At 45.5% G+C, this 25,709-nt stretch overlaps 1 protein-coding gene and 1 long non-coding RNA gene across 2 annotated transcripts in view; one reads left to right on the top strand and one right to left on the bottom strand.

The window, feature by feature from the left end:
* Positions 1–25,482, top strand: LOC116045473. The gene is made up of 4 exons (XR_004103928.1): positions 1–82; positions 4,792–4,803; positions 23,870–23,876; positions 25,468–25,482. It is a non-coding gene; the product is annotated as an uncharacterized LOC116045473 (long non-coding RNA).
* Positions 389–25,709, bottom strand: part of elk1 (ETS transcription factor ELK1) — a 33,642-nt gene continuing 8,321 nt past the window's right edge. Inside the window, exons 2-11 of the mRNA XM_031293127.2 lie at positions 16,576–16,784; positions 15,037–15,222; positions 14,768–14,941; positions 9,451–9,597; positions 7,186–7,578; positions 5,184–5,310; positions 2,678–2,808; positions 2,510–2,593; positions 2,228–2,329; positions 389–1,225 (exon numbers count right to left, since the gene is read on the bottom strand). Coding sequence (XP_031148987.1) covers positions 1,127–1,225; positions 2,228–2,329; positions 2,510–2,593; positions 2,678–2,808; positions 5,184–5,310; positions 7,186–7,578; positions 9,451–9,597; positions 14,768–14,941; positions 15,037–15,222; positions 16,576–16,784 — 1,652 coding nt within the window. The 3' untranslated portion in view covers positions 389–1,126. The remainder of the gene's footprint in view (positions 1,226–2,227; positions 2,330–2,509; positions 2,594–2,677; positions 2,809–5,183; positions 5,311–7,185; positions 7,579–9,450; positions 9,598–14,767; positions 14,942–15,036; positions 15,223–16,575; positions 16,785–25,709) is intronic.

Below are 25,709 nucleotides of genomic sequence, written 5' to 3'. Positions count from 1 at the left end.
CTCCTCTTGTGATTGGTCCGTTCAAAAATAACGCTAAGGAGTTCAGTCCAATAACAGGCCATGCATAAGTGGAGAGAAAGGCGTGGCCAATAAGAGCGAAGCAAAAAAAAAAAAAAAAACCTTAAATGGCCCTAAAAAAAAGTCTGAAGGAATCCAGCAGAAGTGAGCTTATAAAATGAAGCTGGCTCTGGGAGTCATCGAATCAAGCTCGCCCCTCGTCCAATCAGGAGCCACGATGACACGGCATTTTAAAGAATCTGCAGAGAGAGATTTCAAAACAGGATACAGAAATAAATAACCACTTAAAAAAAAAAAAAAACACACACACACACACACACACACACAATAAAGAGCAAAAAGCCCCGAAAAGAAGATCCCAAAAGTTTCCTCCTGAATATTAAGAATCAGGTCAAACTTTTCCGATCGAAAACCTCGTCAGTTTGTTTAAAAATGTCTGACCAGCTGACAGGAAACACCGTGTCAGCGGCCGCCAGGTAAGTCGATCGATATTAAATGTTTCCTCCAGTAAAAATTCCAGTTTTCTCCGACGTACAGTATCTCATCACCGACTGAATCTCTGTCGTTTACAGGGCGTCCGTTTCAAAACGTATCCTCGAGTTTCGTCGGTAGTTGCAGCCCCAGTACAAGAAAAAAAGAAAAAGAAATCCTTCCACCTCGTCTGTCTTCAGACGTGATTTCTGTTTTTCGGCTGTCGGCTTCTCAGGACGCGTTCGAGTCAAGAGAAGCGTCCCGTTTTCCCCACAACGTCACGGTGTGTTCGAGCGCCCGCTACAAAAAACCTCTGAAAGAAACGAGGGGAAGGGTTAAAGGAGGATGAAGCCCAGACATCCACCCGCTCCCTGCACCCTTTAAAATGTTACATCAGCGGAGGAGTTCGGAGGCTCCGGCGTTCACCAAACTGGGACGATGACCCTCTCTCCGCTGTGAAAAGGTCCCCCACAAACCATCAAATCTCGCCGGTCTTACCAGTCTAACTAACGTGGTTCCTGGTTGGAGTGGAGAGTTTCAGAATTGGTCCAGATTCAGAGCCAGTTTTCCAGACCCTTTCAGGGTGCAGGCGAGTACCGTGCACGGTGAGGAGCTGTGTGAGGCGGGCAGTGGGGGCTCAGGGTTTCTGGGGGCCGGGGGAGAGAACCACAGGGGTGGAGAGGCCGTCCACGCTCAGAGCCGGGATGTGGATCTGGTTACTGCCGTTTGTGGGAAACTACAGAGGGGCAGAGAGAAAGAAGAATATTTTAATTTCACTCTTTTCTGTTTATGTAGCAGAAACACAACTTAAGGCAGCTACACACAGAGCCGATAATCGGCCGTCGGACAGTCTGGCGAGGTCGGTGACTCGAGTCTGTTCGGTGTGTTTCGTGCCGTCGTCCGTCCGAGGAGCCGTCGGCCTTCATTTGGGCCGACCTGACATGTTCAGTCAGAGACAGGACAGTCGGGACTCACCTGGAAATGGGGAGCGGATGAGCCGCTCAAAATCTGATGAAAATCTTTTAAACTGACCTTTGTTGATCTGAAGTGAAGACAGATTCAGCAACTGCACGGCCTATTTCTCTCTTAAAACGTTTTCAGAAACACGTTTCGGTGAACTATTTTAGTCCAATATGAGATCGTATTCTCAACGAGCCGCCATGACAGTCTGGCTGTGAATTTCTGGAGAAAAAAGAACCACGTGACGCGTTCGTCCAATCAGCCGCCGGTTTTCATTTTCTGGGAAACAATCAGACTGTTAATGGAACAGAAGCTCTGCTACTTCTGCTACTTGGGCGGAGTGATATGCTTTTGCAGCAAGCCTTCTGAGAATATAGTTCCCAGTATGTATACGGTTAGAAGATGGCTGTGTGTCATGTGACCTTGTTATTTGTACACGCTGTGACTCTACAAATCACAACATGTAAATAGGAACATGTTGGTGTTATTTTGTCACTTATTGGGAGCAGTAGGCTAGATGGAACCGGTTACCTGAAAGATCTATGCTAAGCTAGGCTACCGGTGGAGCCGTCAGACAGAGTTACAACACCCACGGAGATGAGAAGGGTATGTATGGACTTATCTAACTCTGGGGGATACGGGGAATAAGACAAAGTCCCGATAAGTCGGCGTGTTCCTTTAAACCAATCACAAGTCAAGTTGTATTGTATCGTATATTACAGCTTTTTACAGCTGGCTGCAATGATCAGGGCCATGCACAGTGGGCTCGGTGTATTACCTGGAAGGAGAGTTTGGCCGGGGAGCGAGGAGCGATGGGACTCAGTGTGCTCCAGAAGTGGATGGTGGAGGGAAGAGGACTCGGAGTCAGCAGGACCGGAGTCTGGACAGACAGACACACAACTGATCAGAACCAATGAATCAAAAACACTGCAATGATCTTCTTTTTGACACACACACACACACACACACACACACACACACACACACACACACACAGACATAGACACACATACAGACAAAGACACACAGACAGACAGACACACACACACACACTGTTTACCAGAGCGTGGGAGGTGATGACAGTCTGGGTGAGCGAGTTGGTCGCTGAACCAGGAGCCAATAAACTGTTAACAGCTGCATTCACCTGCAGAGGAAAAACAGGATATGATGTCACAGGCTTATTACAGACAGGTTAATAACTCCGTTATCGTTATTGCAGGCTGCAGACCTTATCCAGAGAGAGGCCGGGGGGGAGGGAGGGGGAGGAGGGCAGCTCCAGGCCCCGCGGCTTCTTTGGTTTGGGAGGAACAGCGTCCGTCGTCCCCGCTGAGGAGGAGGTCACCGGAGGCACCGAGGGATCTGACAGAGAGACACAAGAACTGGAGTTCAGAGAGCAGAACTGATCCGAACTAGAGGGTGACACTGGAATCAATTGTCGCTCCCATCCCATCCCGAGCCCACGAATATACTCCCGTCACGTCCCGATCACGGGACTCCCCCCCCAAAAAAATCCTGTACTGCAAAATCCCAAGAGAAAGACTCCCAAATCCCGTGTGTGTGTGTGTGTGTGTGTGTGTGTGTGTGTGTGTGTGTGTGTGTGTGTGTGTGTGTGTGTGTGTGTGTGTGTGTGTGTGTGTGTGTGTGTGTGTGTATGTGTGTGTGTGTGTGTGTGTGTGTGTGTGTGTGTGTGTGTGTGTGTGTGTGAGTTGTAAGTGGTTCTCTTTTCTAAAACGAAATTCCTCACAATCTTTGGGTGCATTTTTTAATTTAATCTCTGGCTCCGTCCCGCTCCCGCTCGCTCCCGTTAATTTTCTCTCTCCCGCGGGAATCACGTGACCCGCGGGAGTCCCGAAAAATTGTCACCCTCTAATCCGAACTCAGGGGATGATGCATAGCCTGTATACGTGAAGCCAAAACATCTGGATCGCCCCCCAGTGGCTGGCTGCAGTATAGGTCATACGTAGAACTGGGCATCGAGAACCGGTTCCTATTTGGAATCGTTATAAAAATTACGATTCCAGTGGAATTGTTTCTTTATTGGAACTGTTTGGAAAATGTGGTTTCAAATCCAATCATCGGTTCCAAATTTAACACGCGGAAGCTTTTAGGTCCAGGCGCTTGTTGTGCTGCAGCCATGGAGCACAGTAAGCAGCGCTCTAAAGTAGGAGACTAGCGGCAGGTCTGACTGTAGTGATTCCAACGGGAGAAGTGAACGTGAACACAGATTATGAGCGATCCTTTTTCCCCGTAGTAACATTTCTTACAAGCCACGCATCTCCAGAACATTCTGACACTAAAATGGCATTTTTCAGACGGACACATCAGGAGAAAATTCACTTTGTTTGAGATGTGTTTCTGTCTCAGGACCGAACTCTCGCGAGATCTGGCAACACAGAGATGCTAACGTCAGCTAACGTTGGTGAACGCCCTAACAAAACTAATCTAGGTAATGCTCAATATGTCTTTTAGCTGTGTAAATATCTAACGTTATTCAAATATGACTTTTCATTCATCCACAACAACGTTCAAACGAGGCCACGCCCCTTTAGGAGACAGGAAGTGAGGACCGCTTCATAGCATTGCCGATGTTTGAAATGCGCTCTCTTTAGGATCTTTGCCGGTAGGCTACCGACAACGTGATCTTTACAGAGATGCACCAAATCCAGGATTCAGATTCGGCTGAATATTGGGCTTTTTGACGGGGTTGGGTTTCTTACAAACCTTAGAATTTTTTCCCAGTGAACCGAACCCTACGCTTGCACTCCGCGCGCTACGCTGGTCGACGTAATGACGGCGCCGTTGATTACAGGAAGGTGTTTACATAGGTGGAGCGTTCAATGCAGCAGGCTGTGAGGAAGTGGAAATGGAACTGGTGAGCAGAAAAAGTGTAGTTTGTCAGTACTTTCAGTCAAAAGAAGACCATTCAAGTCCAGCTACATGTTCAATTTACAACGCTGATTAGTCTGGTGGTGGCGAGGACCCTAAACTATACACAACATCACCGCTGTTACAACATCTGGTATGAAACATCCGGAAGAATACGAGTTGTGCATGAAGGAATCTACAGACAGCAGCCAGAATGCAGCAACTTCAGGTACGGCAAAGGAAGGACAGTCACTGTTTACTTCATTAATGAGTTTACTGTGTTCATGGACTGAGGATGGGACGAGGATTCAGCAGAATCTCAACCAGGGGATTCAGGATTCGGCCAAAACCCCAAAAATCTGGATTTGGTGCATCCCTAAATCTTTACCTGTTCAACTGACTAACAGATAGGACTTTAACAGATATGCCTGCTGTTTTTACAGACATCTGAAAACAGTAAAACTGCACATTTTAGAGTGGCCTTTTATTGTGTCCAGCCTAAGTCACACCTGTGCAATAATCCTGCTGTCTAATCAGCATCTTGAGATGCCACACCTGTGAGGTGGATGATTATCTCGGCTCACTAACACAGATTTAGACAGATTTGTGAACAATATTTGAGAGAAATAAGCCTTTTGTGTACGTAGAAAAAGTCTTAGATCTTTGAGTTCAGCTCATGAAAAATGGGGGCAAAAACAAAAGTGTTGCGTTTGTAATTTTGTTCAGTATATGAAACTGCCAATTAGATTAGTTTACTTATTAGTGGAAGGTGCGAAGGGACCGCCATTCTGGATTGTTCCGGCCCACTTTAACCCGTGGAAACAACCGATCTAGAAAAGTCTACCACATCCCAGCCACTTTCCCGTTACCTGTTAGCGTGTCCTCGCTCTCCCCTGCAGGCTGCTGACCTCCGACCCCGGGCTCCATGCAGGGAGGGGGCGGGCTTTCCACGATGGTGAGGGGGGGCTCCGGTTCCCCCGAGATCAGCTGAGGGACCTGGGAAAGGAAGAGCAGAGGGACGTCACGAGTCATCAGTCTCAACCTCCTCTCTGCCGCTGTGTAAGAGTTCACCTCCTCATAGTCCCAAGTATTTCATAACAGGGCTCCAGACTAACTTGTTGCCTTGGTTGCACTGGTGCGCCTAACTTTTTTATTTAGGTGCACCAGCACAAAATTGAGGTGCACCCAAATTTTTCCTCGCGTCGCAGTTAACGCTGAATGGGGATACACGATATATAGCTCTGTATTTTTTTACCAAGTGGGCTAAATGTTCAGTTTTAAGTCAAAGCCACTTTTCACAAGCTCTTTTATTAAAAATAAAGATTGTGATTAAAATAAAAGTAGTAGTAGTAAATAAAGTAATAGGGTTTCCTTTACCAGTCTGAAAATATACATCTGCAACACATTCAGAAAGTTATCTGAAATAAATAGCAGGATATATGAAAAAAAAAATAAAAAAAAAAATAAAAAAATAAATATATATATATATATATATATATATATATATATATATATATATATATATATATATATATATATATATATATATCTCTGAGAAAGAGAAAGCTCCTTCACTTGTTTTCAACAACAATAACAGACTGATTAAAAGAGAGAGAGGACGCCCGGATAGCTCAGTTGGTATATATAGAGGTTTGACTCCGACCTGCGGCCCTCTCCTGCGTGTCTTTCCCCCCCCGTCTCTCTCTCCCCTTTCATGTCTTCAGCTTTCCTATCAAAACAAAGGCCGGGGAGTGCGATGGACTGAAGCGTATGCTCCTCACAGAGTGACGGCTGACTCATTATGAATGGGTCCAGCACGGGTCGAATGCTCTTTGGCAGGTCAGCGGCGTTACATCTCTTGTGTATGAAATGTCTGTATCATCACTGCGCTGCATTTTTATTAACTATGATATTCTGGCCGTGGGTCACATCTCTTGCCCAGGTCCAGCAGGCTCCATCTCACACGCTATTACTCAACCAGCTGAAGTTAGTTGCATTTAATAACTTCTAATGTGTTTTTCGCCGTGGCGGCCGCAATAACAGAGAGTTACCAGCGGAAACACTGGTACCAATACAGGTTTCCCTCTCATACTTAATATACAGCTGTGTTAATAACAATTACAACTGTAGACAAATGGCAGCAGTTTGGACCGGCGGCGCTGTGGCAGACAGACACAGCGCCGCCAGTCCGTACTGCTGCAGGGGTGCAGTGTGTGAGTGAATGGGGACGGAGAGAGATCCAAACACAGGCACGGCTTTACAAAAGAAATGGGTCACGTAACGCAACATTAAACCATATCGATATAAACGACATCGCTTTGTTCGTGGAGAGGCAGCAGATGCGAGGACGTTAGGTGCACCGGTACGACCTAGGAAAAATCTTAGTCGCACCTTTACCAAAATGGTCGCACTCTAGAGCCCTGCATAATCATCTAATCACAATTAGGGATGCACCAATGCGAGTTTATTTTAAGATAATTTTTTGGGCATTTTTAGGCCTGTATTGACAGGACAGCTGAAGAAATGAAAAGGTCGGAGTCGAACCCGCGGCCCGCTGCGTCAAGGAGTAAACCTCTATATATGGGCGCCTGCTCTACCAGCTGAGCTATCCGGGCGCCCAGTGGCTAGAAATGGCCACTGGGCGCCCGTTGTTGCTTTTCCCCACGTTTTATTTTATTTATTTATCTTTTTTTACATTTCCGGTGCTTATTTCCACGTCCCGTACTTTCTGATGTAAACTAAGACAACATGAGGGTTAAAAGAATCCCTTTAGCACCGGTTTCAGAAACGATACCCAATCCTAATCGTGCAGGAATCGAATCGTCGGCCGAAGCATATCGTCGCAGCCCTAAAAGTTGAGTACAGCTCTACCTCCTCCACCCGTTTCTCCTCCAGAGACACCATCTTCAGCAGCTCCTCCTCCGACGACGGCAGGTTCTCCTCCTTGATGACGATGGGGGGAGGGGGAGGACGGGAGGCGGGGGGAGCTGCTGCTGCTGCCGCCGTCGCCATGGCAACCTGCTGCTGATGCGCAGGCGGAGGGTTGATGATGACGAAGACGGGCGGAGTCGGCTGAGGAGCGGCGTGGGGGTGAGGGGGGAAGCTGGCCGGGTTGGTGACCCCCCCGTAGTCCTCGTGCTGCATCGATACGTGGGTGGGGGGGGGCACGGGACTCATAGAGCCCCCGACGGGACCCAGGGGGATGAGGGAGGACGGATCCCCCACGCTGGTGAGATAAATCTGGGGAGGGTCGCTCAGAGAAGTCTGGGGAAAATAAGAGAAAATGAATGGTGGCAACGGTTTAATACAGTATAATTACCTGACATATCTTTACATACTGCAGGGTTCATACACATTTTAACCAATACTTGTCCATGACTTTTTCATGACTTTTCCAGACCTTTTCCTGACTTTTCCATTTCTTTTCATGACTTTTCCATGACTTTTTCCTGACTTTTCCATGACTTTTCCATGACTTTTCCATGACTTTTTCCTGACTTTTCCATGACTTTTCCATGACTTTTTCATGACTTTTCCATTTCTTTTCCTAACCTTTTCATGACTTTTCCATGACTTTTTCATGACTTTTCCATGACTTTTTCCATGACTTTTCCATGACTTTTTCATGACTTTTCCATGACTTTTTCTTGACTTTTCCATGACTTTTTCTTGACTTTTCCATGACTTTTTCATGACTTTTCCATGACTTTTTCTTGACTTTTCCATGACTTTTCCATGACTTTTCCCTGACTTTTTCATGACTTTTTCTTGACTTTTTCATGACTTTTTCTTGACTTTTCCATGACTTTTCCATGACTTTTTCTTGACTTTTTCATGACTTTTCCATTTCTTTTCCTAACCTTTTCATGACTTTTTCATGACTTTTTCATGACTTTTCCATGACTTTTCCCTGACTTTTTCATGACTTTTTCTTGACTTTTTCATGACTTTTTCTTGACTTTTCCATGACTTTTTCTTGACTTTTTCATGACTTTTCCATTTCTTTTCCTAACCTTTTCATGACTTTTTCATGACTTTTTCATGACTTTTCCATGACTTTTCCCTGACTTTTTCATGACTTTTTCTTGACTTTTTCATGACTTTTCCATGACTTTTTCTTGACTTTTTCATGACTTTTCCATTTCTTTTCCTAACCTTTTCATGACTTTTTCATGACTTTTTCATGACTTTTCCATGACTTTTTCATGTCTTTTTGGCAAATTTCCATGACTATGTATTCCTTCATTCATTCCAAAACTTTCTGGGTCTTTTTATGTTTCCAAAACCTTCCCAGGCCTGGAATTTGCATTTTTCAAATTCCATAACTTTTCCAGGTTTTTTCAAAACGTATGAACAGTGTCTCTAAAATGTCAAAAAAAATGGTGAAAAATGTGGATCAGTGTTTCCCAAAAAGCCCAAAATGACATCCTCAAAGGTCTTGTTTTGACATTCAGATTACTGTCCCAGAGGAGAGAAGACACTAGAACAATATTCACATTTAACAAGCTGACATCACACAAGTTTGACTGATTAACCCTGCCGTTGTCCTCGGGTCAAATTTGACCCATTTTCAAAAAAGTCTCAAAAATGTGGGTTTCTTTCAAAAAGTTGTCCAAAACTAATTATGTGGATGGTTCCATACAACGTTCTTTAGTGTAAAATAAATGATCAGTTCACTACTTTCAAATAATTTGGGTATTTTATTAGATTTTATAGCATTTGAAATTGTTTTTTCATAGAAGGTTGAAAAAAGTGATAAAATGCTTCAAAAACAAGAAAAACTTCAAATAAATCAACATAGACATCAGAAAAAGTGACAAAAAAGTCAGAAAAAGCTTCAGAAACTTGATAAAAAAAATATCAAAAACATAAAAAAAAAAAATAATAAATTAAAATGTATTAATCACATATTGTTATGCTGTGTTAAAAAAAAAAAATTCCATGACTTTTCCAAAACTTTCTGGGTCTTTTTATGTTTCCAAAACCTTCCAGGCCTGGAATTTGCATTTTTTAAATTCCATAACTTTTCCAGTTTTTTTCAAAACGTATGAACCGTGATACTGTGGGTTCAATGCTACAAAAAAAGTGTAAAAATAATAAAGTGGCCAAGCAGGGGGGCGGGGCCCCGACACTGACCTGTGATTGGCTGGGGGCGCTGACCGGTATCTGAGGGCTGAGAGCCGGAGTCGGGCAGGGAGACGGCTGAGTGACGATCACCTGCAGAGCTGAGTCAACAGCTCCACCTACTGACGGAGAGGAGGTAGAGTCTGATAATACACAGACCTGAGGAGGAGGAGGAGGAGGAGGAGGTGGAGGAGGAGGAGAGGAGGAGGTGGAGGAGAGAAGGAGAGAAGAGGAGGAGAGAAGAGGTGGAGGAGAGAGGAGGAGCAGCAGGAGGAGAGGAGGAGGAGGAGAGAAGAGGTAGAGGAGAGAGGAGGAGGAGGAGGAGAGAAGAGGTGGAGGAGAGAGGAGGAGGAGGAGGAGAGAAGAGGAGGAGCAGGAGGAGAGGAGGAGGAGGAGGAGGAGAGAAGAGGAGGAGAGAGGAGGAGGAGAGGAGGAGAGAAGAGGAGGAGGAGGAGGAGAGAAGAGGAGGAGAGAGGAGGAGGAGAGAAGAGGAGGAGAGAGGAGGAGGAGGAGGAGGAGGAGGAGGAAGAGGAGAGAAGGAGGAGGAGGAGAGAAGAGGTGGAGGAGAGAGGAGAGGAGGAGGAGGAGGAGACAAGAGGAGGAGGAGGAGGTGGAGGAGGAGAGAAGAGGTGGAGGAGGAGGAGAGAAGAGGTGGAGGAGAGAGGAGGAGCAGCAGGAGGAGAGGAGGAGGAGGAGGAGGAGGAGAGAAGAGGTAGAGGAGGAGGAGGAGGAGGAGAGAAGAGGTGGAGGAGGAGGAGGAGAGAAGAGGAGGAGCAGGAGGAGAGGAGGAGGAGGAGGAGGAGAGAGGAGGAGGAGAGAAGAGGTGGAGGAGGAGGAGGAGAGAAGAGGAGGAGCAGGAGGAGAGGAGGAGGAGGAGAGAGGAGGAGGAGAGAAGAGGAGGAGGAGGAGGAGGAGAGGAGGAGGAGAGAAGAGGTGGAGGAGAGAGGAGGAGGAGAGGAGGAGAGAGGAGGAGGAGAGAAGAGGAGGAGGAGGAGGAGGAGGAGAGAAGAGGTGGAGGAGAGAGGAGGAGGAGAGGAGGAGAGAGGAGGAGGAGAGAAGAGGAGGAGCAGGAGGAGGAGGAGAGAAGAGGTGGAGGAGAGAGGAGGAGGAGAGGAGGAGAGAGGAGGAGGAGAGAAGAGGAGGAGGAGAGAGGAGGAGGAGAGGAGGAGAGGGGAGGAGGAGAGAAGAGGAGGAGGAGAGAGGAGGAGGAGAGAAGAGGAGGAGCAGGAGGAGGAGGAGAGAAGAGGTGGAGGAGAGAGGAGGAGGAGAGGAGGAGAGAGGAGGAGGAGGAGGGGGAGGAGGAGGAGAGGAGGAGAGAGGAGGAGGAAGAGGAGGAGGTGGAGGAGGAGGAGAGGAGGAGGTGGAGGAGGTGGAGGAGAGAAGGAGAGAAGAGGAGGAGAGAAGAGGTGGAGGAGAGAGGAGGAGCAGCAGGAGGAGAGAAGAGGAGGAGAGAGGAGGAGGAGAGGAGGAGAGAAGAGGAGGAGAGAGGAGGAGGAGAGAAGAGGAGGAGAGAGGAGGAGGAGAGAAGAGGAGGAGAGAGGAGGAGGAGGAGGAGAGGAGGAGGAGAGAAGAGGAGGAGAGAGGAGGAGGAGGAGGAGGAGGAGGAGGAAGAGGAGAGAAGGAGGAGGAGGAGAGAAGAGGTGGAGGAGAGAGGAGAGGAGGAGGAGACAAGAGGAGGAGGAGGAGGTGGAGGAGGAGAGAAGAGGTGGAGGAGGAGGAGAGGAGGAGGTGGAGGAGAGAAGGAGAGAAGAGGTGGAGGAGAGAGAAGGAGCAGCAGGAGGAGAGGAGGAGGAGGAGGAGGAGGAGGAGAGAAGAGGTAGAGGAGGAGGAGGAGGAGGAGAGAAGAGGTGGAGGAGGAGGAGGAGAGAAGAGGAGGAGCAGGAGGAGAGGAGGAGGAGGAGGAGGAGAGAAGAGGAGGAGGAGGAGGAGGAGAGGAGGAGGAGAGAAGAGGAGGAGCAGGAGGAGGAGGAGAGAAGAGGTGGAGGAGAGAGGAGGAGGAGAGGAGGAGAGAGGAGGAGGAGAGAAGAGGAGGAGGAGGAGGAGGAGAGGAGGAGAGAGGAGGAGGAAGAGGAGGAGGAGGAGGAGAGAAGGAGGAGAGAAGAGGAGGAGCAGGAGGAGGAGGAGGAGGAGAGAAGAGGTGGAGGAGAGAGGAGAGGAGGAGGAGGAGGAGACAAGAGGAGGAGGAGGAGGTGGAGGAGGAGAGAAGAGGTGGAGGAGAGAGGAGGAGCAGCAGGAGGAGAGGAGGAGGAGGAGGAGGAGGAGGAGAGAAGAGGTAGAGGAGGAGGAGGAGGAGGAGGAGAGAAGAGGTGGAGGAGGAGGAGGAGAGAAGAGGAGGAGCAGGAGGAGAGGAGGAGGAGGAGGAGGAGAGGAGGAGGAGAGAAGAGGAGGAGCAGGAGGAGGAGGAGAGAAGAGGTGGAGGAGAGAGGAGGAGGAGAGGAGGAGAGAGGAGGAGGAGAGAAGAGGAGGAGGAGGAGGAGGAGAGGAGGAGAGAGGAGGAGGAAGAGGAGGAGGAGGAGGAGAGAAGAGGAGGAGGAGGAGGAGGAGAGAAGAGGAGGAGGAAGAGGAGGAAGAGGAGAGAAGGAGGAGGAGGAGAGAAGAGGAGGAGCAGGAGGAGGAGAAGAGAAGAGGTGGAGGAGAGAGGAGGAGGAGAGGAGGAGGAGAGAAGAGGAGGAGGAGGAGGAGAGAGGAGGAGGAAGAGGAGGAGAGAAGAGGAGGAGGAGGAAGAGAGAAGAGGAGGAGGAGGAGGAGGAGGAGGAGGAGGAGAGAAGAGGAGGAGGAGGAGAGAAGAGGAGGAGGAAGAGGAGGTGGAGGAAGAGAGAAGAGGAAGAGGAGGAGGAGGAGGAGGTGGAAGAGGCAGAGGAGAGAAGAGGAGGAGGAAGAGAGAAGGAGGAGGAGGAGAGAAGAGGAGGAGGAGAGAAGAGGAAGAGGAGGAGGAGGATGAGGAAGAGAAGAGGAGGAGGAGGAAGAGAGGAGGAGGAGGAGGAGGAGGAGGAGGAGGAGAGAAGAGGAGGAGGAGAGGGGAAAACAAGATAGGGGAAAAAAATGGGAAAAAACCATCAGGATGGAGGAGGTCATTTCATAGAGTATTTAAAAGTTAAAGGTCTCTGTGTAGGAATGTCTCCCATCTAGCGGTGAAATTGTATTTTGCCTTCAAACTAATAGTGCTCTCTAGCTCGCTTTTTCAAATGTGTGTTGCAACTACGGTAGCCGTTATGTACCAAGAAGCTATGACAACATGTCTTCCAATTTTCACTTTTTTGGCGATAAGGATTCCTTCTCCCGTGGCTCGGCGTTAGTCTGATCCTCCATTATGAACTAAAGGGCAGTGACAAGCTCCTCTCACTGATCTCCTTCTCCGTTTCAGCTGGTTTCAGTCCCGTGACGCTGGCTCTGAACGAAAACGCGTTGTGGATTAGCTAGACAGGTCGGCTAGTGCTCTATGTCCCTCTCAGCCATTACTGTACGTCCACACCGCCGCCGACTTGATCTTCTAAAGATACAGGAAGTCATTCATTTTCAATGGAAGCTGTTTCTCTCAGCTGCAAGGAGCGGAAAATCTGTCGCTGCTGTCACTGCTAACAGACACCGCTGCGACCAACAACCAATACACATTCTGTCATTATATATGTCATTTATAAAAGGTTTCTAGTGTCAGTGTATTGGCCGTGCAGTGGCTGCTTGATCTTTTTCCATGATGAACATAGAATGCTGCTACGTCAGAGCGGCCAAAGCCTCAAACAGCTTCCCCGGACTTTCTGACCAGCGTCCTTGACCGGGCGGCCAGAGCTTCTTTGCAGCTCAAGTCGGCGGCGGTGTGGACGTACAGTTAGAGTTTTTCAAAATTCGAGGAACGACATGGAAGCCTCCTTGGACTTGCCCGTCCAATGTAAATACAGATAAGAAATCCTTCGCTTACGAGAAGTCAGATCATTGGCTGAGGTCATTTTACACCAATGAGGACATATTTATGAATGAAGACATTGATTTTCGCTTAAAAATACTTAAAACACTACAAAGTGTACCTTTAAGTTAAAATGAGGCAATTCTTAATATAACTACAAGTGGAAACGTTCGTACAGAAAGCATCCCGCTAAGACTTGAAAACTAGCTTAAGCGGTTCACGAGATTGCATAATTTTGGGCAACAACCTCATGACTAGAGATGCACTGATTTCAACTTTTTAGGCCGATTCCCGATTTTCTTTGAGTTAGGCCAGCCGATACCGATTTTAGCCGATTCCGATTTAATTTTTTCTAACCACTTTACAGCACACACAAATATTTATTTTCTATCTTTTCTTTAATAGAACATGTGTTGAACAGATAATGGATCACTATAAAATAGAACTATATAAATTACTCCTGGTGTGGGACATTAACACACATCTAAAGAGCAATGTTAGAACCATTTCCTTCTTTTCACATCCAATATCAACTAAAGAAATGTGATTTAGGTTTTTGGTGTCGTCCCTCCACGCCCTACTTTCTCCTTGCAGATGTTGCATATTGCAAACTTGTTATCTTCTGCACACACGCTGAAGAATTCCCAAACAGCTGACATGTTGCAGGTTAATTCACCAGGTTCCTACATGTGGGAGAATAGCGCCGACACACGCTTCACACCGCGAGCGGGTACGCGCCACACACGGCGGAGAAGTTGAGAGAAAGGAGAAAGAGGCTGTGCTGTGGCGTCCGTGCTGTGGCGTCCGTGCTGTGGCGTCCGTGCTGTGGCGTCCGTGCTGTGGCGTCCGTGTGTGCGTGCGTCCTTGAGAACTGTAACTGGTATAACTTATGTTGTCAGTTAATTGTAGCGTTGACCGGCATGAAATCACCATATGTCAGACTGACCTGCCGGTCGCCGGTCATGGCCGAGCACGTGAAAACCGGCCAATTCTGGTCACCGGCCGGTCTATCGGTGCATCTCTACTCATGACAACAAACACACCATCACATTCAACTTGCTTATTACACGGCTTTGGTGAATACTCGATTCTGGTTGGTCAATTACAGACGCATTTCTGATCACAGACTCTTGAGGACCATTTTTAAAATCAATAAAATCCATTTTTAAAATCAACCTTTTGTGTGAAAATACAGATTTCTTTAGTAAGTAGCTGTGTAACGAGGAGATTAATGTAGAGCGCTAGAGATGGCCCAATACCATTTTTTACCTTCCAGATACCGATTCCGATACCTGAACTTGCGTATCGGCCGATACCGAGTACCGATCCGATACCAGTGTGTCATAGATTTTATTATGTTATGCAGTTTGGGGGCATTTTGGGGGGAGACGGGCCGCTCCCCCAGACACTGCACACACACACTCTCACCTCTCTGGGTGTGTGATCGACCAACAAGGCGGCGTCTTGTTGTATCAGCAGCTCCGTTTTGATTGGCCGTGGGTTGGGCGAGGCCTGCAGCGATTGGATGGTGAAGGTGGAGTAGAGGCCGGACTTCATGTAGTCGTTACGGGAGCTTTTCTGGGAGCCGCTGGGTGACGAGCGCTGGGGAGAAATCAGTCAGTTCATAATATCAAAATATGTGTCTGTATCCTGCAGAAGACCTACACAGAAAGAAGAAAGAGAAAGTCAGAGTGTACCTGGGGTAAGCTCTTTGACGGACAGGTAGAAGCCCCGCCCCCGGGGCCTTTTGATTGGCTGTTTGGGTCGGCGTTGTCCCTCCTCTGGCCCTCCTCTCCGTTGCGTAGCCCCTCAGGCAGAGAGGGGTCGGGCTGACTGACGAACTTATAGACAAACTTCTGGCCGCTCACCTTCTTTATGATGTTCTGAAAGAAGACACCAATAAAGAAATAAAGAATTAATAAAGGGCTGGAAGACAATGCACTGACTTGGAGGTGAGACCATAAAAATACAGTTACTTCTACTACCTAAGAGTACTATAATGTCGTAGTTTTAACAGAATGTTGTGCGAGTTTCTTACGGGGCGGCTACATTGCACGCGTAACGTATGCGGCGCAGAAGTTCCAACAACACGCTTCCACTATAATCAATGAAACTGGCGACACCGGACTAGTGTCCATTTCATCAGACGAGACTAAATATGTTCGCCATGACTAAGACGAGACAATGACGAGACTGCACCAATGTCCAAAAACGCTGACTAAGGCCGGCTACACACTGGCTGCATGGCGTGAGCGTGGGGCGAGCGTGGCGCGAGCGTGGCGCGAGCGTGGCGCGAGCGTGGCGTGAGCGTGGCGTTTTCTATGTCTTGACAATTTCATTCTTCTGTTTCTTTGTAACCTTTTCTGATTTTACTGGTTTATATGTTCATTCTTTCTATTGTATGATACAGTCATGTGAACAAATTAGGACACCCATGCTAAAGTTGACTAAAAAGAGGAATAAAAAAAATCATCTTTTGGAAATTGATCTTAATGCCTTAATTAAAAAATGAGGAAAAATCCAACCTTTAAGGACACCAATTTTCTTTGTGAATGAATAATGTATCGTAAATAAATAAATGTTCTTCCTTAAAATACAGGGGGCATAAGTCAGTACACCCCTATGTTAAATTCCCATAGAGGCAGGCAGACTTTTATTTTGAAAGGCCAGTTATTTCATGGATCCAGGATACTATGCATCCTGATAAAGTTCCCTTGGCCCCCACATCATCACATACCCTTCACCATACCCCCACATCATCACATACCCTTCACCATACCCCCACATCATCACATACCCTTCACCATACCCCACATCATCAAATACCCTTCACCATACCCCCACATCATCACATACCCTTCATCATACCCCCACATCATCACATACCCTTCACCATACTTAGAGATTAACATGGTTTTATGTCAGTTAGCCTAATAGCTGGTTGGATTTGCATTGAGAGATGATCTTATGGAAAGTACCCCCAAAGGCATTGGAAAAAGCTTAAAAAAACTTGGGGAAAAAAAGCTTTAAAAAAGCCACAATAGTGTCGAAAAAGACGACCAAAACATTGGAGAAAAATAAGGTTTTCACGTTGACCCAGAATGACAAAAAGCTGCGTGGTCGACGGGAAGACGACACGAGGGTGAAACGATTTTCAAAATAGTTGGGGAATAATGTAATAGTTGACAGCTAATGGATTCATCTTTGCAGCTGTAGCAGTATTACAGTAGTAGTACCTTGTCGTAGTAGTATCTGAGCGCTCGGCTCAGTTTGTCGTAGTTCATGTTGTGTTTGTTCTTGCGGAGCCCCCACAGACGGGCCACTTCCTCGGCGTCCAGCAGCTTGAACTCTCCGTCCTCGCCGGTCCACGAGATCAGGTGACGCTGCCGCTGGTCGTCCAGCAGGTGGAGCAGGAACTGCCACAGCGTGATGGACGGGTCCATGGCTGTGGGGGGGAAGACAGGCAGACAGACAGACAGACAGTTCTTAACCCTTATGTTGTCATCGGGTCAAATTTGACCAATTTAAAAAAAAAAAAAAATCTTCATCAGAAAAGTGGGTTTCTTTCAACCAAATTTTCAGAAAAATAACACGGATTGTTCCACACAACGCTCATCACAAGTAAAATAAATGATCAGCCCACTACTTTCTTTAAATTTGGATGCTTTATTAAATTTTATAGTAGGGCTGCCTCCTCTTAGTCGATTAGTCGACTAATCGGTCGTTTTGGTCTTAGTCGACTAAGATTTCTTTAGTTGATGAGTCATTTTTTATGCTTATTCATGCTTAATTACTCATTTCCAAGAAACTTATGAGCACATTTCTGGTAAGCACAAGATTTAAAGTGGTGCTTTTGCAGGATTAATTGTGGAGAAACTCAGTTTTACAGATGGTTCATTAACTACATTTATGTTGTGCTTTTCTAGTCTTAACCACCTCTCAAAGAGCACAGCTCTGTCGATTACATCAAGTAATCGATTAATCGACAAAATCATATAAGTGTTAGTCGACTAAGAATTTCTTTAGTCGAGGACAGCCCTATTTTATAGCATTCCAAAAAAAAAAAGAAAAAGTATGAAAGAACGTTGAAAAAAGTGACAGAAATGTCCCGCAAAAGCTTCGACAACGTGGGGGAAAAAACCCACAAAAATGTCAAAAAAGCACAGAAATAAATTCACAAAAACATCAGAAAAAGTGACAAAAACATCGGGGTTAAAGCAACACAAGTTTCGAAAAATAATGTTGACCCAGAAAAACAAAAGAATTGCACGGTCGACAGGAAGACAACACAAGAGTTAATGTAAACCACATGTGTCAAACTCGAGGCCCGTGGGCCAAATCCGGCCCCTCGCAAATTCTGATCCGGCCCGCATATCAATCAACGTTCACAATAGATTTTGGCCCGCCTAGGTGTGAGCCAAACCAAAAGGACGGGAAACTGTTTTACAGACTGCTATTATGAGACACTCAAAGCAGAATTTGGCAGATTTGCCGACTTTGAGACTCAGAAATTGCCACAGAACCAGAGAGTTTACATATTCAGCAGGATGGCATGATGTAGACAAAATGTGATATTGCGATATTAATTTAGATATTTTTAAACATATGTAAAATTACAAAAAGTTATGGGAAAAGGCATCAAAATAGATTCATAACAAATTAAACAAGTTTTCTAACAACACAAGGATTATTTCAACTGACGCTCATATTGGACTGGTCCAACATGAATAAAGAAATACTAGAACAATGACTAAAGTAGGGCTGCACAATGAGGAAAATGTGCGATCAAGTAGTCTCAAGTGGCGCGAGGCACACGCACAGACACACACACACACAGACACGTGAGAGATGCACATGAGCCTCATTACCATTGGCTGACCTGTTACACAACTGACCTATCAAACACCCTGGAAACCATCGCTATGGTGAGCGACCTTTCATCAATGGTAACCAAGGGAGAAGGATGACGGGCGAGAGAGAGAGGTGTAAACACAGAGAGAGAGAGAGAGAGAGAGAGAGAGAGAGATGTGAAGAGGCTGGTGTTTGACCCTGCTGCTGCCCTGCTCAAAGGCACTTCAACACATCTCTATTCTCAGGATGACTCAGTAATGTTACCACATGTGGCTTCAATCTGAATATGAACGCTGATTAAATATTTGCACTTTGTGGCCGGGTTGGCTCAGTGGGTAGAGCAGGCGCACATATACTGAGAGGCTTATGCCTCGACGCAGAGGTCGGTCTCTCTCTCTCTCTCTCTCTCTCTCTCTCTCTCTCTCTCTCTCTCTCTCTCTCTCTCTCTCTCTCTCTCTCTCTCTCTCTCTCTCTCTCTCTCTCTCTCTCTCTCTCTCTCTCTCTCTCTCTCTCTCTCTCTCTCTCTCAGCTGTCCTATCAAAAATTAAAAGACATCAGAAGTACGGGCTTCTTTCAACCAAAAATAACAAATGATGCATAAGATAAGCCTTTATTGTCTCCTATAGGAGAAATTCATCTTGGGCATTCGAGAGAAACGAAATGGCGACACGTCGCGCACAAACACACAATAACCCAGTCCCTCCAGAAAAACGCGATTATGCGATCGCATAATTCAACGCATAATCAGCCAAAGTCTGCATATTTATGCGGGGGGTCGCATTTTTTCAAATACGCCGCACTTTCGCCGCATAAATTGCCGATTTCCGCGTGAAATATGCGGGGCTTGCATGATTTCATAATCCCCGCATTGTCGTTGCAAAAAAGTCCCATATATCTTAGCAGAAAGTTGAAAAATGTTGCGTTTACTTCACACAAGAGCAGCCGTTTTCCCCTGTTGCCATGGGAACGTTATGAAGTGACGTAATTACGCGACGTGAACGTCATCGAAAAGCTGCAAACCCCGCGATGAAGCCACGATGGAACCGCAGTTTTGGCAAGTTCCCGCAATTTCATCGCATTAAATTGCATAAATATCCCGCAGATTCCATCGCATTTTTTAAGAAAACGTGCCGCATAATCAAGGATTTTTGCCCAAAACAATCACAAAAACAGTCCACATTTTTCTGGAAGGACTGATAAACATACAGTTAACCTACATAGAAACATAATACTACATTATCTCATCCAATGCTTCAACGAACATCTAATAAACCTCACACCATAGCCACTGGCCAATCAACTCGCCCAACATGAAGTTTAACATGTCAAACCCTGCTTTTATGTTCAATTCAATGTTCAAAGAAACTCACACACACACACACACACACACACACAAATACACAGAAACACACACACAAAGACACACAAATACACAGAAACACACACACAAAGACACACAAATACACAGAAACACACACACACACACACAAATACACAGAAACACACACACACACACACACACACAAATACACAGAAACACACACACACAAATACACAGAAACACACACACAAACAAACAGAAACACACACAGACACATACACACAAATACACAGAAACACACACACACACACACATAAATACACAGACAGACACACACACACACACACACACACACACAAACAAACACAAACACACACACACACACACACACACAAACACACACACAAAGACACACAAATACACAGAAACACACACACACACAAACAAACAGAAACACACACAGATACACACACACAAATACACAGAAACACACACACACACACACACACACACACACACAAACAAACACAGAAACACACACACACACACACACACAAAAACACACACACAAACACAGAAACACACACAGACATATACACAAAAATACACAGAAACACACACAGACACAAATACACAAAAACACACACACACACACACACAGAAAGACAAAGACACACACACACACACAGACACACACAGAACCCCCCCACCCCCCCCACACACACACACACACACACAAACTTCAATTTCATTTGTTTTAAATCCAACCAGCAGTTTGTTGTATTTTAGCAGGATACTGAAAGCAGCAGAAACTGAGAACACTTTCTTACATCGCCATATTTAACAACGTTATCACATATCACACGTCTGTCTCACATCATGCCGCCCTGATGGCAGCTTTCACGTCAGTCTCGGCAGCTGTGATGTGCTTTATAGACATGAAAAGGGAGTGATGAGGGAACGGTTTGGAGCCCAGGGAGTGAATGGATGCAGCAGGTTATCTCACTCCTCCGGGCACGTCTACAACAAAAGGTAGAGTTTGTTTATATGGATTACTTCCACAGAGATGTTTACTGAGCCCCTCGCTGCTTTTGATCCCAGTATGAGTCACCTCACACTGGGATCTGACCCAAAACTACCACAGCTACAGGCAACAGTAATTATATTGAAGACTGTGGGGGGGGGGGGACGGGCCACACACATTCACTGCTTCTGACTTCTCAAATGTGGATATATTTGCTGGTTTTCTTTGCGCTCTATAATATTAAATTACGGTCATGACTCTTTTTATTCAGAATTTTTTTAATCCGTGGGCTTTTTATATCGGAAAAACGTAGGGGTGTGAATCACCAGAGGCCTCATAATCACTATATTATTGCGATTTTAACCCTTGTGTTGTCCTCCTGGGTCAAAAAATACATTTTTCAATGCTTTTTTTCAACATTTTTGACGGGTTTTTTTTAACGTTTTTGTCGCTTTTTAAAGTGCCCATATTATGAAAAAAAAACAAAATCACTTTTTCTGGGATTTGGGGAGTTATTTTGTGTCTCTGGTGCTTCCACACACATACAAACTTTGAAAAAAATCCATCCATGCTGTTTAGAGTGAGATACGGTTTCTGAATGTGTCCTGCCTTCAGTCTCCGGGTGAGCTGGTCAAAATCGGCACGGCTTTCTACGTCACTAGCCGAGACGAGGGGGCTAACCGTAGCATGCTCTCAATGGCAAACCACTGCTACAACACACACTAGTTCACCCTAATCTACAAAATAAATTGTATAGAACTACTTCCATGTCCCTGTTCTGCAGGTATTCTACGCAAAGTTGGAAGTGCGCCCTCGTTTAGAAGAAGTCTCCCGGCTAATCCTGCCTTGTACTACTGAAGTTGGAGAAACAGCTAGCTAGCTCATGTAGTCCTTACCCATAGATATATACCCTAGATGTCGCCTTGGGGTTCTGAGCATGCGTCAAAACCGCCGCCATCTTGGAACAGAGGTCTTGTCATAGGAAGTACTGTAGCTAGGTAACGCTGCTATCTCCGCCTGTACTTCAGATTCATGGATGATGCCGGACCTTTGTGCTGCGTATGGATGTTCACACGAACGAAATCTAAAAACCAGACAGCAAGGGATAACATTTCACAAGTAAGAATGTGTTTCATGATATTGAATGTTACTAAATTATATTTCTGGTTAAGTTGGTTTGTTTCAGTCCTAGGTTAACGACCGCAGCTAATCCGTGCTAGTTAGCTAGCTAGTTACCCGTTTAGGAAAACCCAGTTAGGAAAACCGACAATGAACAGAATGTATTTATAACAATGTAATATGATCGTAAGATGTTGGAAATGTGGACAGTTGTTTTGGTCTCTATTTAATAGTTTCTCCGACTGGCGCTGTGTGGCCAAGTTCAGTCTCCGTCTATTCCCAGCTAGCATGCTACGCTAACTTCAGTCAGCATTCTTGGCTAACGGAGATGAGTCTTAAGTTAAAACGTCCACCTGAACAAGTGTATCCAAACATACTGGTTCTGGCTGTTTACCCCGATTGTATCTGATGAGCTACGACGTGACGCGAAAAAACAAACGGTTAACAACAAAGAACCGGGAACAGGCCTTTGGTGTGGAAGGACACTGGAATTTGTGAAAATGTCAACTGTTTAGCTATTTAAGATGTATTTACTACTTTAGTAAATACTTATTTGATGTGGCAAAAGTATTGCGGGACAGGAATAAAGAAAAGATGAAACTGTCTTTGGCACCTCAACTATCTAACTTTCACATTATGTTCCTCTCAGATTTGTGATTTGCTTCCACCTGCAAATTGCTTTGTGTATCATATTTAATAAACCAATACAATTTAAATGTTTAAATCAACATGTATAGTCACACCATTGTAGCCATTTTGCATGCAGTAGGCTAAGGTAAGTAGCGATAGTTCATTCTAAGTTTACTCAAGTGGAAGAATGTGACTAATAAACTTAGGCCTACTAGCACTATGCATTATATCTTGAAAAAGAAGTAGATTATCTTAATATCAAAACCTTAAATTTTCTCTGGACTCAATGATAAATACATGTCTGACCGTTGGAACGAACCAAAAAAACTAGAAAATCGCATTCATGACGATTTTATTTCCGTTAGACCTTTGCCTACATTGACGCTGATGCATTAAAGAGGAGGGGCTCCCCTGTTCCAAGATGGCGGCTCTACTGACGCATTCGTTCCAATGAACTGCTGTAGTCAAGGCGACATCTAGGGTATATATCTATGATCCTTACCTAGCTACTGATCATGTGATCTTACCTAGCTACTGATCATGTGATCTTACCTAGCTACTGAGCATGTGATCTTACCTAGCTACTGAGCATGTGATCTTACCTAGCTACTGATCATGTGATCTTACCTAGCTACTGATCATGTGATCTTACCTAGCTACTGAGCATGTGATCTTACCTAGCTACTGATCATGTGATCTTACCTAGCTACTGAGCATGTGCGACTGCCAACAAAGATGTTCCAGCAGTGAGAGGTCTCACTCTGTAGCTAAAACAGAGACCTGAACACAGGGTGAAAAGAGGAGCTGCAGCAATGTGCAGTACAACAAAAATATGGTGTTTTTAGAAAATTAAACCTATTCTGATACAATCTCAAATTACAATTATGAACCTGAAAATGAGCATAATATGAGCACTTTAAATTTTGTCAGTGCCTTGTTGTCTGAGGCTTTTTTCAAAGCTTTATTCTGCTGTTTTTCGAGGCTTTCGAGGCCTTTAGTCGTTTTTTTACAATGTTTTTTGGCGCTTTTGTCACTCTTTTTGTCATTTTAGTCAACATTCTTTGACGTTTTGTTAAACATTTTAATTGTACTTGCAAAGAGCACTGCAGTGAACCATCCGTGTTATTTTTGGGCAATTTGGTTGAAAGAAACATGAAGTCAGACTCAGTGGTGAGTCAAACCGAAGCAGAGGGACAGACAGAGCTGTAGCCGAGCCAGAGTAGACCACTTTTTAATTCATTCACTTTATCGGTTATCAGGCAAATACAACGCAGATACAGAAAATCTGCAAACTGCCCAAAAACAGCCCAGATAAATCGGTCTATCCCTATTGTTCAGCGACCGATAGAAAAGTCGTGGTATTGGTATACTGGTATCGAAACATTTTTAAGGATACCCAGCCCTGAGTAGGAATTAACGGGGCTCTGCCTCGTACGCTGTTTCCAGTTCTTATTAACCGTCGTGTTGTCTACCCGTCGACCGTGCAACTTTTTATTTTCTGGGTCAAAATTTTACTTTTTTTTTTCCAACGTTGTGGTCGTCTTTTTCGACACTTCTGTCGCTTTTCCCCAAAGTTTTTAATAAGTTTTTTTGTCACTTCTTACCGATGTTTTGGTCACATTTTTCCTGCGCTTTATTGATGTTTTTTTGTTGTATTTCTGACATTTTTGTCACTCTTTTCAACGTTCTTTTAGCATTTTTTTTTCTCCAAATGCTATAAAATTGAATAAAACACCCAAATTCAATGAAAGTACTAGAGGATGGATACCCGAACCGAGCCCGTCGGGACACATATTTAGAAATGATGTTGGGGTTCGGGTCGGGCTCAGTCACATCAGCGCGATAACGGTGCAGATCCACCCGGCCGTGCGACGCTTCTGTGGCGCCGCGCTCCCCTCTATTCCTATGGGTGACGTCAAGCGACTTCAACGTGCACGCAAAGCATTCTGGGAAGGCGGCGCTGCATTTGAGAAAATGTTGCGCGTCAAGAAGCTGGCCAATGCCCATCTTCACGCAAATGAATCCGTTGAACGCGACTATCCAGTAGAAGTAGAGGAGGAGGAGCCGTCGGCCTTCATTTTGGCCGACCTGACATGCTCAGTCAGAGACAGGGCAGGCGGGACTCACCTGGAAACGGCGAGCGGATGAGCGTGACTAGAGTCTCTCAAAATCTGATGAAAATCTTTTAAACTGACCTTTGTTGATCTGAAATGAAGACAGATTCAGCACCTGCACGGCCTATTTCTCTCTTAAAATGTTTTCAGAAACACGTTTCGGTGAACTATTTTCGTAAAATACGAGATCGTATTCTCAACGAGCCGCCATGACAGTCTGTTGAAATTCTGGAGAAGCCAAACCCACGTCAGGCGTTCGTCCAATCAGCTGCCGGTCAGGGGCGTGGAGCATCAACCATGGATGTATGACGTCGCGACACCACGCTTCAGTCGTGTCGGACAAATGGATCTCTACCGTTAGGCACTGAACATTTTAAATTTAAAACAGCTTATTATGTAGTAAGGCATGGATACCCGAACCGAGCCCGACGGGTCCCGACTGGTCCCGACTGGTCCCGACGGGTCCCGACGGGTCCCAACGGGTCCCAACGGGTCCCGACGGGACCAGACGGGTCCCGACGGTACCAGACGGGTCCCAACGGTACCAGACGGGCCGGGTTCAGACAGATATTTAGAAATTATTGTGGGGTTCGGGTCGGGCTCGGTCACATCAGCACTAGGGTTGGGTACCGTTTGAATTTTTACGATTCCGATTCCTAACCGGTTCCTAAACCGATTCTTGAAAAACTGAAAAATGACATCAAAGAAAGGCTCTTTTATGGAGTTTTTTTTAAATTTAAAATTAAATTAAAAAAATTTAAATTATTTAAATTTAACAATATATTAAAGTTTTAAAGTACTTAAATATATAATAAGTAAACCTAAGTCACCTAACACATAACTACAATTATTTAACAAATAACAGTTACACTATTGACAAGTAACAACAAAATACATGTTGTTGAGTTGGTATGCCAACCAGCTTCAAACTTTAGCAGTTCTTTTGCAGAAAAATGACAATATTTGCTTCTCTGGCGAGATACTACACCTCTCCTGACTTATGGCATGTCCTGCACAGGAGAAACCTCTCTCAGGTGGTGTCCCAGAGGCCTGGACACACAGGGAGGAGTTTAAAAAGGCAGACAGTTTGGGGAGGCTGTCCCGCCTCCCCCACCACCAGGCTACAGGGTCTGGTCCTGAAGGATAGACTAGCAGAGCGTAATATGTTGACTAGCGATCACGTGCAGTGAATGGTTAATATGCCTTTACGTCCGTTTTGGTGAGCCCAGAGGGAAAATATGCCATTTTAAAAGTAGCCTACATTTACGATAGCTTGCTAACGGTAGACTACAGAGAGAGTGTGATATCTTT

The sequence above is a fragment of the Sander lucioperca genome, chromosome 12 (assembly GCF_008315115.2).
Source record: "Sander lucioperca isolate FBNREF2018 chromosome 12, SLUC_FBN_1.2, whole genome shotgun sequence".
Lineage (NCBI taxonomy): Eukaryota > Metazoa > Chordata > Actinopteri > Perciformes > Percidae > Sander > Sander lucioperca.
The sequence above is the reverse complement of the archived record's forward strand: the minus strand, read 5'-3'. Positions and strand labels throughout refer to the sequence as shown.